The sequence below is a fragment of the Osmerus eperlanus genome, chromosome 22 (assembly GCF_963692335.1).
Source record: "Osmerus eperlanus chromosome 22, fOsmEpe2.1, whole genome shotgun sequence".
NCBI lineage: Eukaryota > Metazoa > Chordata > Actinopteri > Osmeriformes > Osmeridae > Osmerus > Osmerus eperlanus.
The window spans coordinates 2951896-2965349 of NC_085039.1; the positions used below are offsets into that span (position 1 = coordinate 2951896).

At 40.9% G+C, this 13454-nt stretch overlaps 1 protein-coding gene across 2 annotated transcripts in view; it reads right to left on the reverse strand.

The window, feature by feature from the left end:
* mrpl45 (mitochondrial ribosomal protein L45) overlaps window positions 1-13454 on the reverse strand; it is a 38209-nt gene that overhangs the window by 1183 nt on the left and 23572 nt on the right. For both annotated transcript variants that reach the window (XM_062448829.1, XM_062448828.1), the window contains 2 exons: window positions 9746-9895; window positions 9463-9636 (listed from right to left, as the gene is read on the reverse strand). In XM_062448829.1, coding sequence (XP_062304813.1) covers window positions 9463-9636; window positions 9746-9895 — 324 coding nt within the window. The remainder of the gene's footprint in view (window positions 1-9462; window positions 9637-9745; window positions 9896-13454) is intronic.

Here is a 13454-nt window from a genome sequence, read left to right on the forward strand (position 1 = left end):
TGGAAAAATGTACGTGCCTTCGTCAATCTGTCATTTATTTCTGTGTTGTTAGTCTGTGATTATTTTGTTGTCTAGCCCTTCAATCATTCAGCAAAATGAAATGTATTGGCTAAAGGATGTGAAGACGTATTAGATGGTACTTTCACAGCAATTGGGTACTAAGTCAATGAAGTGAATCGCCAAGTACAAGACAAAATCTACGGATTTATTATAAACTCCTCAAAAAAAGTTTGGAAACGTTATTTCGGTCGATTATTCCTCCCCTTAAATAATACCAATTGGTATTGTATTGTATATTGTTGGAAAGCCTGATTAGTCACCTTTACAACAAGGTACAACTTGTAAGAATCATGCATTCGTGGAATGAGCAACACAGCTAACCGTGTGGGTAGCAGCCAAATTTCTTTTGCCAAAATCCCCTGCAATATTCTTTTGTTGGTATTCACTCTCGTTTTGATCTTCAAGTGGGATCAGCTTGGGCGTGCTGTACGTGGCAGAGTGACCAACGCAAGCATGTTGGTTGACTTGCGACAAATCCTGGTTGAGGAATGGGATGCCATACCACAGCAGTGTGGGACCAGGCTGGTGACCAGCATGAGGAGGAGGTGCCAAGCTGTTGTGGCTGCGTATGGATCTTCCACATGCTACTGAGGTCCCTGACAGTGTAAAATGAATAAAGTGTAAAAATGGCCAATACAGTATGTGTTGTTTTTTCCTTATTACTGTGGGAGAGTGCAATTATCCAATCCACCAAACAACTCCAAACGAGAGTGAATACCAACAGAAGAATATTGCAGGGGATTTTGGCACATTTTCTTGGACTGCTACTGGACCGCTACTTGGACCGCTAGCTGTGTTGCTCATTCCACAAATGCACGATCCTTACAAGTTGTACCTCGTTGTAAAGGTGACTAATCAGGCTTTCCAACAATATACAATACAATACCAATTGGTACTATAGAAGGGGAGGAATAATCGACCGAAATAACGTTTCAGAACTTTTTTTGAGGAGTTTAGATCTATAAGGTCCAGGTGTCTGATACAAGTGTCAAGTTGAGCATCTCAGAAGACTGGACAAAGAATACAGGAATTAAGGGCAGTTAAACAGTATCACAATATGGGAGATTTTACTCTCACAAGAAATGTTAAGGGGTGACATCAACATAGCCTTTGCAAGCACAGACAGAAGATGCCACATTCATGGTGCTAGATAGCGTTTGTTTAGGCTTTAGATAGGGCTCCTCGAAATGGTTCCCACCCAAGTGGACCCCCCCCTCACCACAGTGATGACTCTCTACATTCAGGAAAGAGAAGTCAACAGACTGTTCAAGAGGCAGAACACCGGCACAGCAGCTGGGCCAGACTGTCTCTCCTGCCACCCTCAAGCAGTGCGCTGACCAGCTGTCTCCGGTGTTCACCAAAATATTCAACACCTCCCTGGAGACATGCCATGTGCCAGCCTGTTTCAAGTCCTCCACCATCATCCCTGTGCTGAAAAAGCCAAGACCAACAGGACCTAATGACTACAGACCCGTCGCCCTGACCTCTGTGGTGATGAAGTCTTTCGAGCGCCTGGTGCTGGCACACCTCAAAGCCGTCACGGACCCTTTCCTGGACCCCCTGCAGTTTGCCTACAGAGCCAACAGGTCTGTGGACGACGCAGTTAACATGGCCCTCCACTTCACCCTACAGCACCTGGACTCCCCAGCATCCTACGCCAGGATCCTGTTTGTGGACTTCAGCTCTGCCTTCAACACCATCATCCCCACCCTGCTTCAGGACAAGCTCTCCCAGATGAACGTGCCCGACTCCACCTGCAGGTGGATCACAGACTTCCTGTCTGACAGGAAGCAGTGTGTTAAGCTGGGAACACAAGTCTCATCAGCACCGGATCTCCTCAGGGCTGCGTCCTTTCCCCTCTGCTCTTCTACCTGTACACCAACAGCTGCACCTCCAGTCATCCGTCCGTCAAACTCCTGAAGTTTGCGGACGACACCACCCTCATTGGGCTCATGGAAATGATTCTGACTACAGGTGGGAAGCTGACAACCTGGTGACCTGGTGTAGCCATAACAACTTATAGCTCAATGCTCTTATGACAGTGGAGATGGTTGTGGACTTCAGGAAGAATACAGCCCCACTCATTTTATCTTGTTTATTATGTTTACTGTATGCACCTGGCCACCAAAGTAAATTCCTTGTTTGTGACCACTTACTTGGCGATTAAACACTATTCTGATTCTGAGTAAAGGGAAACTTGACTGTGAAGAAGGAAGTTGCGTGCAAAGGGAGACGAGGCAATAAAGTGTGGCCGGCCAAATGGAGTCATGGAGCAATGGAGTGAATGCATTTATTAGTTATGTTTATCCGTTTTACAAAGCATTAACATTTTACAATTACAATAATTGTTCCCGCTGTCATGAGACTAAGAATTGCGCTTACCAGTCAACACAAACTCCCATGTGAAGCTAATGCACTTCATAGAATTAACTATTTATTTTTAATCATCATTTTGCACCTAATTATAGACTACTATTGTATAGTGCCAGTGATAAAATTGGTGGCACACACACACAAATTCCTGGAATTATAGATATGGCACAATGCCCGCGATTATGTTGGTGACACACACACACGTCTGGAATCATAGATAGTGCAGTGCCTGTGATGCAGCTGGTGATAAAAGTTCTTCACGTGGTTTCGTACCTTTATTTGTCAGACCACAATTGAAATTTTCTTGAAGTACTTGTTCAACTTCCACATCATCTATTCTAGTCAAACTGCCAATGCCGTTGCTAGCCTACATTCATGATTATGTAACCTTCATTTGTCTGCTGTTTCCTACGTAATAAATTGCTTATGTTATGTTGATCAACATGTAATATTTTGGTTCTCTGTTAAATTGTCTTACCACCACAAACATCTAAACATTTAGTTCATAACAGAAGCCATTACATGCACAATGGTTGAGCCAGTTGTCATAATTGTATGCCTAATTCACCCTACAGCACTTGCATGTACATTTGCAATGTGCAGGCAGTTGACATCAGTAAACACTAGGGGTGTAAATCTTTTGGTACCTCACGGTTCGAATCAATTCTTGGGGTCACAAATCGATTAAAAACTGATACACAATTATTTATCTATTTTTTACATTTTTGAATCGATGTGAATCGCTATAAGACTGAATCGCGATTCATACGTTAATCGATTTTTTCCACCACACCTAGTAAACACCTTAAATTATGAAACAAAATTCACTAATCTATTCTGAAAGTATATCCACTGGATATTATCTTTCTGTTAGCTAGCCAGCAAACCAATCAGAGTGAAGGGGCTGGGATGAGTTCCCATGATGCCTGTGGAGACACATGAAAGATGGGGATTGTTTTCAGAAACGTCGAAATGCTGATCCAAACAATCGTGGCACCGCACTCCGTTGGGTTATTTATATTTAAAAAAAAGTTTTCAACTTTACAGATCACACCAGATGAGAATAGTTAGAAGCCATTTTCCTCCTGTTACATGAATAAATTCCTGCTGGCTGCGCATTCTGGCATTCTCCCTTGCCTTTCAAGGCTGCGATTCACTTTTCGATCAGCAGATGTCGCAAGGCCTCCCTTGCACAATGATGTAATTCAGACAGTTCTAACCTAAAATATAGCTGCAAGCAGCAATGACGGGTTCCTCCTCAACATTACAAATTATTTCAATATTGACATGATACAGACATGTATTTCTTACATGTACACAACATTTCAAGACAATTGGAGCAATGGCTGATTTAAAGTTTTTTTTTTTTTTTTTTTTTTATTGCCGACATTATGGGTTCTAGAGAGTTTTTTGTTCCCCATGAGCAATAAGGCATGCATTCCAACTTTCAGACATCTTGACCTGATGGAGTCAAGATGCCACCCTTTTGAAAGTGACAACTTTGAAGCGTGTTCGGTAAGGCCACCTATGCTCTGGTCAGGCCCATCATGCAGATATCCATTCTTTAAAAGTTTTGACTCAGGACTGGGAATGACGTCAAACCTGATTTCAGGGTTGCCAGGTCCGGCAAAAATGTCCAACCCAACGAGTGCTCAAACTAAGGCAGGGCTCGACATTAACTTTTTGAGGCACTCCTTTGGACATTAACGTTTCACTTGTCCATGCACAAAAGTCACTTGTCCGGGTAAAGATTTATCATGTTTGAGTTAAAGAACTTGCTAAATGAATTCAATGTCTGTTAAATGTGAAATCCAACTATAAATGTATAAAAGAGAGAGTTCTAATAAAATCTGAATTTTTTAAACCTAGAGGTTTAAAAGGCTACCTCTGACTCAACTGACATGCACCAAATCAGAGCACTGAGTTTTAACATACGTTTAAACATTTAGTCTCTATTTTTTACTCTACTCTTAATGCATGATTAGGTTTAACTTATGGTCTGCACCTCTCTGTCACCAACTGTCTCGGGAGTGGGGGCTTGGTCAGGGCAGCCTTGCCAGAAGGCTTGAGCTCGTGTGTGTGTCAGGGGCCTGCATGTATCAGTGAGAATTTGGCAGTCATATGAAGAGGCCCTGGCAATTAGCCAAGAATACATATTTCTAGAGATGCTCCGATCAGGTTTTTTGGTGCCAATCACCGATCACGGTGTCGATTGAAGCATTCTATTTATTGTGTAGCATTATTTATGAAATTAATTATTCGTAACACTGGTATTGTATTTTAAGTATTTAAATTACGAGACGAGAGTATCATGAATTGACAACCATCCGTTCTATTGCAGGGAACGGCAACATTCCAGTGTAGAACCTCTCTCGCTTACTATAAAATGTGTAAATAATAATAAATATTAAAATAATAATATAAATCTTTAACCCTTGCGTTATCTTCGGGTCATTCTGACCCATCAGTCATTGTGACCCACCGTCGTATTGCGACAAATTTACCGCACACAAAAACAAAGTGAAGCATTTTCTTTTAACCGTTGGGCTGTCTCAGACCCCCCACATTGCAAAGGTTGAAAGAAAATTATTTTTATTTGTTTTTGTATTGGGTAAAATTGGGCAAACACAACGATAGTTCGTTATGAACCTTTGGGTCATGTGACCCGAAGGCAGCACAAGGGTTAAATAAAAATCACAACAATAGAATCACATGTGCAACATTCCACTCTCTTGAGGCTCTCAAGAGAACTTGGAGCTTATACAGTAGCTTTCGTGTGGAAAAATTATACAAATTTAACTGCAACATAAACAGGCTATAGCCAAATATCCAATATGTTTCAAGTCAGTCAGTTTCAAGTCAATTTGTCTGCATTTAGGAGGAGATAAGACAGAATAAAGATAAAAGGTGCACAGGAAGTCAGCAATTAAACAAAAAAACAAAACATATATATACGTATATATATATATATATATATATATATGTATATCTATCTGTATAGTGTCTCACTCACTCACTCTCACATCCTTTACTCACTCTCTCACTTCACGTACGCACTCACTCACTCGGAGAGGGGGCATACTAGAGTATTCAAACCTTACTTCTGATTAAGCAGCATCACTGGAAGATTTGCCTTGATGAATATATAAGCATATCAGCATTTTTAGGAGTCAACCTGTTCCTCTTATCTAAAATATGTCCTGCTGTGCTGAAAAGTCGCTCGCTATCTACACTTGTACAAGGTGCGGAGAGGAAGACTCATGCTGCTTGTGAGAGCAGGAAAGAGGTCTTTATTGGCCTTCCAAAAAGCAGTGGTTGTCCGTGACTGTTTTCGTTCGAATGCGGGTCTCACATGTGCGATTCTGAAAATTCCAACCGACTATTTTCCGATAGGCAAAAACTATGACAAACGCTATAGTATGGCTTCAAAATGTACAATTAGAGGCTAACAAGTAACACTAGCAGGTAGTAGCATTGCTACGAGTATTATGCTAGGTTGCTAGGTAACGGAAGCTAACTAAAGCTAGCTGGCTTCCGTTTTGGAAAACAAACTCTAGTGGAAGCGTCGGAAATATTTAGAACTCACGCATATAAAGGTTAAAGAATACTTTCTTACCATTGGCGGCCTGAAATGACTAACGTTTTATTGAAACGTCTGATAGTAGTTCTCGCAGATTTTATGTCATCTGATCGGCCATGTTTGATCGGCCGTTTTGAGAACGCCAATCAAAACCGATAATGGGAATATCGGCCGATATGGATCGGCGCCGATCAGATCGGAGCATCCCAACATATTTACAATAAATCGACTTTTCATCTTACATTCAACAATTTCTCCGATTTGTGTACTAAACATTGTCAAGAGTCTTCATATGAACTGATTTAATCAGTTTATGACTAGAGGATGTGTAAAGCAATATTTTAGCTTATGGTATTCACCTCTCTGTCACCAACTGTCTCTGGAGGGGGCATCCCTCACCAAATTGCTTTTGGCAGACCCATGCTTTCTAATCCTTAGTTTCATTGTGCCAAAGAAGAAGATACAAGATCAAGCTGTTATGGTTCGGAAGAAGAATCTTTAGCAGTAGAATTAGCTGTGGCTAAACTAGCCACATCATGACTACTAGGCCAGAACGGCTACTAGGCCACCAGCCTTTGATTCAAGTCAAGAAGTGAGGGTGGGGGCTTTATATCCAACAAATTACACCCCTGAACAGATCTATTGGCCAACTACAATTGTAAATATCCTGAATCAGAATTGGTTTTATTTTCCATGTAGGGTTACACAAACACGGAATTTACTGTGGCCAGAAGGTGCAAACAATAAACATATACGGATCTTCAATCAAAAAGTAGAAAAGTACAGTAGTTTAACTAATCCTAAGAAATAACAATCTAAAAAATAAAACAATTTAAAATTTAAATTATAAAATATAAATAAAATATATATACGAATAATGAGAAAATGAATGGCCAATAGTGCAATTAAGATGGCTTGTGCGAAGTGCAACAGGTGTCGGATGGACTAGTCAGTGGGAGTCCTTGGCCTTGTTGGAGAGGCCAGTAGCGGATGAAAAGCAACTGTTCTTGTGGTGTGAGGTTTTGGTCCTGATGGACCGCAGCCTTCTGCCAGAGGGGAGTAGCTGGAACAGAGTGTCCAGGGTGGGACGAGTCGGCCACAATCTTCCTCGCTCGCCTCAGGGTCCTCGAGGTGTGCAGGTCCTCGAGGGTAGGAAAATTGCAGCCAATCACCTCAGCAGCGAGGATGATACGCTGCGGTCTGCTCTTGGCCTTGGCAGTGGCAGCAGCGTACCAGATGGTGATGGAGGTGAGGATGGACTCAATGATGGCTGTGTAGAAGTGCACCATCATTGTCTTTGGCAGGTTGAATTTCTTCAGCTGCCGTAGGAAGTACATCCTCTGTTGTGCTTTTTTGGTGAGGGAGCAGGGAGAGGATAGTGCCCAGGAAGCGGAAGGACTCCACAGTGTTGACTGGGGAGTCTCACAGGGTGATGGGGGTGAGTGGGGCTGTATTCTTCCTGAAGTCCACAACCATTTCCACTGTCTTAAAAGCATTGAGCTTTAAGTTGTTCTGGCTGCACCAGGTCACCAGGTTGTCAGCTTCCCACCTGTAATCAGACCCCGTCAGAGATGAGCCCAATGTCATCTGCAAAATTTAGGAGTCTGAGGTGAGCCAGCACCAAGTGCTCAAAAGACTTCATTCCCACAGAGGTCAGGGCGACGGGTCTGTAGTCATTATGTCCTGATGGCCTTGGCTGTTAGGGCACAGGGATGATGGTAGAGGACTTGAGACAGGCTGGCACATGGCATGTCTCCAAGGAGGTGTTGAAGATGGTGGTGAACACCTGAGACAGCTGGTCAGCGCAGTGCTATCCTATGGCTTCTTCTCCAATCGGGCCTTGATGCAATGACATTTAATATTTTCTGCCCATTCTGCATAATTTTGGGGGACTTTCCACACCAGCACCTTTTGCCCAGTTCCTCTATTCTACCTTACTACATGTGTTTTCCAACACCAGTTACAATCACCCCTGGGTTATAGCCCTTCACCATTGCATGGTGCCATTCATTCTTCACAGATCACACCCATCAAGTCAAAGTGAATAGTGTTTTATGTGTTAATTACTTTGTCTTTGCATCGTACCAGCTGAGTAACAGAATGCAACCGTCTGATCTGACGTAGATAGGTCGCTGTGACGTAGATAGGTTGGGTTTTTGCCCTGCCTATACAAAACCTGAGCTGAAACGGGAAGAGAAACTGTTCAACAGTCTAACTCCACATTTCAGTGCGACAAAGTTTTCGCACTTTGCACATGCTTTCAGGAACTCATTTCACACGTATAAAATATACTGAGAAGCAAATCATGGAATTTGCTTCAGAGCATCTTTAAGAATCCCAATGTTACAGTAAAAAAAAAAAAAGGAAGAATATGATTGTTGGGGGGAATTTCCAAACAAGTTACACTTGCCTCTCACATTTGCAATATTTGGAATGTGCCCTGACAATAAATTAAGAACAATAAATGTTTTGCTAGGATAACTGGATCTATCAGACCATTGAATGTTTATGATGTTCCTGTGTGTTTATACTTTTGACGGAGGACAACAACGTGATCATTGTCAGCTGACAATAAAATGTTGATAATGTCGGGCTACGCATTTATATACCAACTGCAGTCGAACCTGCAACTTGTGTGACATCATTTATAATAATTGTTTTTTTTGCTGAATTATTGAATGGCTAGACAACAAACATTCTACTGAAATAGTCACAGACTATCAACACGGAAATGAATGACGTTTATTATATTGAGTGACTTCAACACTTTAACTTTCATAATATGCAAGAAAAGGAAAACAGTAAAACAACTAAAAGAAATGTAAACGGCGCCTTTTCACCAGATCGTGTTACATTTCAGTATAGCTGGAAGGTTATTAGCAACTTTTTCAGAATACCGTCATTTAGAAGCCAATTTTCCTATTGCTTCTGCAATGCCTATATGGCCAGGTTAGCAGTGCTGACGACAGGCAAAACATTGAATCAGCTTCTTTCAAAAGATTTTCTTTATGGGTGAAATGCAGGCTAGCTAACCGAATGACAATATAAAGTGGATACATATTTCTGTATAGATTAGTCAATTTTGTTACATGTAAAAACTCCAATTAAACACCAAATAAATGAACCAACATTATCATCACCAACTGCATCACGGGCATGACTACATATATAATATCATTAATCTTGTGTGTCTGTGTGCCAGTTGTGATCTAAGAAATGTAGGTACCAAAGCCACTGAGAAGAACTGTCATCACCAGCTGCACCATGGACACTGCACTATCTATCTATAATTTAAGACACATTTGTGGCACAATCATCTCACTCACCGACTGCATCACTGCCACTGTGCACCATCTATAGTTCCAGAAATCTGTGTTTTTGTGTCTCACCGACATCTTAATCCCTGACTGCATCACAGGCACTGTGCACTAGTTATTCTTAAAGATTACCTTAATGATAGGATCTTTGGCTGGAGCCCACGCTGGAACAATCTTGCCATGTAACCTCCAGCGGCCATACGGGTTGATGAGGTGCCTCTCCAAGACCAGATACTCCAGGACATCCTTAGGCTCTTCTTCACTCCCCAGCATCAGTCTCCCAAAGCGGTCATAGATAGCTAGCGTCTGATGGGGAAGGAGGAGATATCACTGTATGATTTGTTCTTAACCATTACAGATACCCTTACAAGTAAAGTGAAAAACTAGCAGGACAAAGTGCAGGTATTTCGGTTACCTGTCTGGAGTGTATGCGTAGAGTCACCTGACCATACAGGTTGCCTTTACTGACCATTTCAGGGCAACGTGCATGTACCACCTTTGGTGGTTCAAGTGATTCCACAAACGTCCAACGCAGCGTCTTATAACGGTTGGCCCTCGTCATTTCCTGCAAGAGTTATGATTGCTTATGGATTTTAAAGGGAAACTTAGAAACATCTGAATACATATGCTACAGTCACACTAAGCACCCCAAAAAAACTATCTTGGAGTACCCTTATAATAACATGGACTGCAAAAAAGGGAAAAATCAAAAAATGTAAGTTGTTGTGTTTCCCTTAATTTCTATATTATCTTTATATCTGTTAAATATACCAATACATATTTGTAAAATAGTCCAGTAATAATGAAATTGCAACAAGTTATTTTATTGTATCATACCCCTAAAGGTATCGTCTTTAACATAAGTGTTACTGATAAGCAGTGTTGGGGGTAACGCGTTAAAGTAACGTGTTAAAGTAACGCGTTACTGTAATCAGATTAAATTTGTCTGTAACACAGTAATGTAACGCATTACTGTTGATAACTTCAGTAATCGCATTACAGTTACTAATACAAAAATGTCTTGCGTTACTTGCATTACTGCGATCTGCATATCGGGAGGAGAAAAAAAACAACAAATCGAACTTCCCTTTACAGTAGGCTACGTGTGTTTGCTTAACACTTGTCAGTTGACTTAACCCCAGAGTTCAGGAGGCGAAACAAGAATGGCAGAGCCTAGGACGTCTTTTGAGGGATGGAGGTATGCACATTACTTTGTATTAGTTGCGCGAAAGGACAAAAACGTAACTGTACAATGTACATTGTGCCCACGCCAAAAACACCTCTCCACCGCCGCGAACACAACCTCTAATCTGTCAAAGCATCTTCAACGGCAACATGCCAACTCAAGACTATATTCATAGTTTTCACGTGACGTCACGTTCCAAGGGGCACGCCCCCTTGGAGGGCAAAAAAGACTTTCCGCTGCCCGCCACCCATTATAAAATCATACATTTGCTTTGAGTCTGTTGCTTTTGTGTTGCCAAAATGCCGGATAGTTGTTGTTCTATCGGATGCAGTAATCGAAGAGGAAACAAGTCTGGGCTGTGTTTCTTTAGAATTTCGTCCGATAAAGAAAACCCAGAGAGGAGGAGATTGTGGATTTGTGCCATTAACCCTAACTGTCTGGCAAACAATGCCAGCCGTCCAATATACACGTATTTGCCGCTAACACTTCATCAAGCTCAAGTAAAGTTAAACACAAGAATATACAGGTATATTAATCATGGTATTTTTTGCCATAAAACACATCTTTATGTAATCGGTTTGACATAGTTTGTTGTGTATCGAGGCGACCAACTGCAGTGGTCGTAGTGAGTTAAAGTTAGCTAGTTAGCTAAATAGTTGGGTTGTTGTGTTAGACACAACTAAACTCAAAATGCATTTGGAATTAAATGATTTGGAAATCCCTTTACACCGATATTCAACTGAATGTCTTTGTTTTACAATGTTTGAGGCTTGTGTTAAGACTGATTGTTTTTTTATACTCATTTGATCCTTTGTTTTTATTTAAGTTTTTCACAGCATCCCAACTTCTTTGGAATTGAGGTTGTAATACGTAAAGATTAAAGGAAAAGTTTACTCTGTTTGAATAGTTAGCAGTTGTTTAAGAGAGAGAGGGTTTTTAGGGGCAGAAATATGGCAGCGGGTGCTGTGTATGGATCGCAAGTGCCCAACACTTGCAGTTTGTGTCCATATCTTGCCTTTTCTTTAGCTAAGAGGTGATCCAAAAAAAACGTGGGAAGGTAAATTTGCCGGCTTTTGCTGCGTCTCAACGGTATGAGCAGCTATGCCAGCAGCTTTCTGCCCTCCAGGTCACCGCGGATGTCACGTGACTGAAAACTATGAATAGCTAAGGATCCCCGAACCCTGAGTGACACTGACGCCGATAAACGGTTGCCATTGTTGCCAACACCAGCCAAGCAGCCACGACTTGACTTTCAACATCAGCAGGTTACCAAAGCAGAGATAAACAGGCTTGTAGCAGCATACATAGTAGAGGAAATGCTGCCATTTAAAGTTTTAAGCATTATTTTATTTTGAGACATTTTGCTTACTGCCAGTACTGTAGTTGTTATGCTTGACAACTTTTAGGTTGATGTTCACAACTTTGTCAGCTTTGTGGTATTAAAAAGCATAAAAGAGAGATCTGTCCTCATTATAATAAGTATGAGTTGATTTGGGCATATATATTGTTATTTGGCAAGTGCATCTCAGGTGATGTCATGGAGTAATCCAAAAGTAATGTAACTAGTAGTGTAAATAGTTACTTTCAGCAGTGAGTAATCTAGTAAAGTAAAGCTTTTTTTTTTTTAAGTAACTAGTAATGTGTAATCTATTACTTTGAGTAACTACCCCAACACTGCTGATAAGTCAGAAGGGAAAGTCCCGAAATCTGTGAAATTAACATCTTAGATAGCTGTTGTAGGATACATCTATTTAGTTTAACAGTGTAGGGTGGTTTAATATTGGCCAACAACTAGGTTATTCTCCAAGGTTTAAAGGAAGAGGGGTAAACTAAACAGTATATTTACATTAACCAAATATGCTGGAATTGCAGTTATTTGACTGGGTTAAATCAGAGCTAGGATGGTCAAAGTACGGTTAAATGACATTTATATTTAATAACAAATAGTATGAATTCTATACATTTCAAGGCAATCATGTTACAAAGTGAAGACTTTAAATCTTACATTTTAAATCTTACCTACACTACCATGATTATTGTCGGAGAGAGAAAGAGTAATAGGTAAGCAAGTAAAAGGAGCAGGAGAAGCCAGAGCTGAGGAGAAACCCCCAACAATTACCTTCATACCCAACTATTATCTGTAGAAAGACCACATCTTGACCCTTATCAAAATATGTCTAGCAATGCTAGTTTCCTCTGTCCAGCAATTCCAGATTTTAGCACATGAGAGGTGGGGGGCAGGGTGACAACCAGCCTTACTGGGTGAAAAATATCAATTTTATTTTCAACGTACAGCTAATGGTAGGTATAACCCAATCTTGTTAAGTTTCAAAACATTGTGACCCCTGCCTTTTGCCTCACATGACCCCAATATGTGGGAGTATTAGTCTCATGGCTGACCTCCAAGTAATTAGTTCAAAAATATGTTGTAGGGTATAGGCCTAGAGGGTGTGTAAGACACTGACAATGTTGAATGCTTATTTCATTTGTTTGATGTGCAAGGTAATACAACATTTCTCTATGGGAAAATAATTTTGGCGAAACAAACACTACGCTATGAGTACAGATAACCTACTTGGGCTTTCCAATTTGTTTATCATTTTGATGGCTGATCAAGGCTTGTCCTGCTTAAAAAGCACGTAAGTCCAGTCTGCTGTTTTTATGCCTTGGTTCTATGAGAAGTCTTTGAAAACCCATTAAATCACATTCACTGTTGACATTCTTCATAGATGCTGAGGCAAACTGATCACCCACATCCTCACCTGAATAGCATCCATGGACGCATAACTGCTCATATGCAAATTTAACTTCCTGCACTGACAATAAGACACTTGACATTTAACTTACAGCAATTGATAGCTTTGATCTGTGCAGTAAGATTAATGCAAGCATCTCATTGGAAGTGTGGGAAATAATGCAGGGACCGTTTAATGGTTTG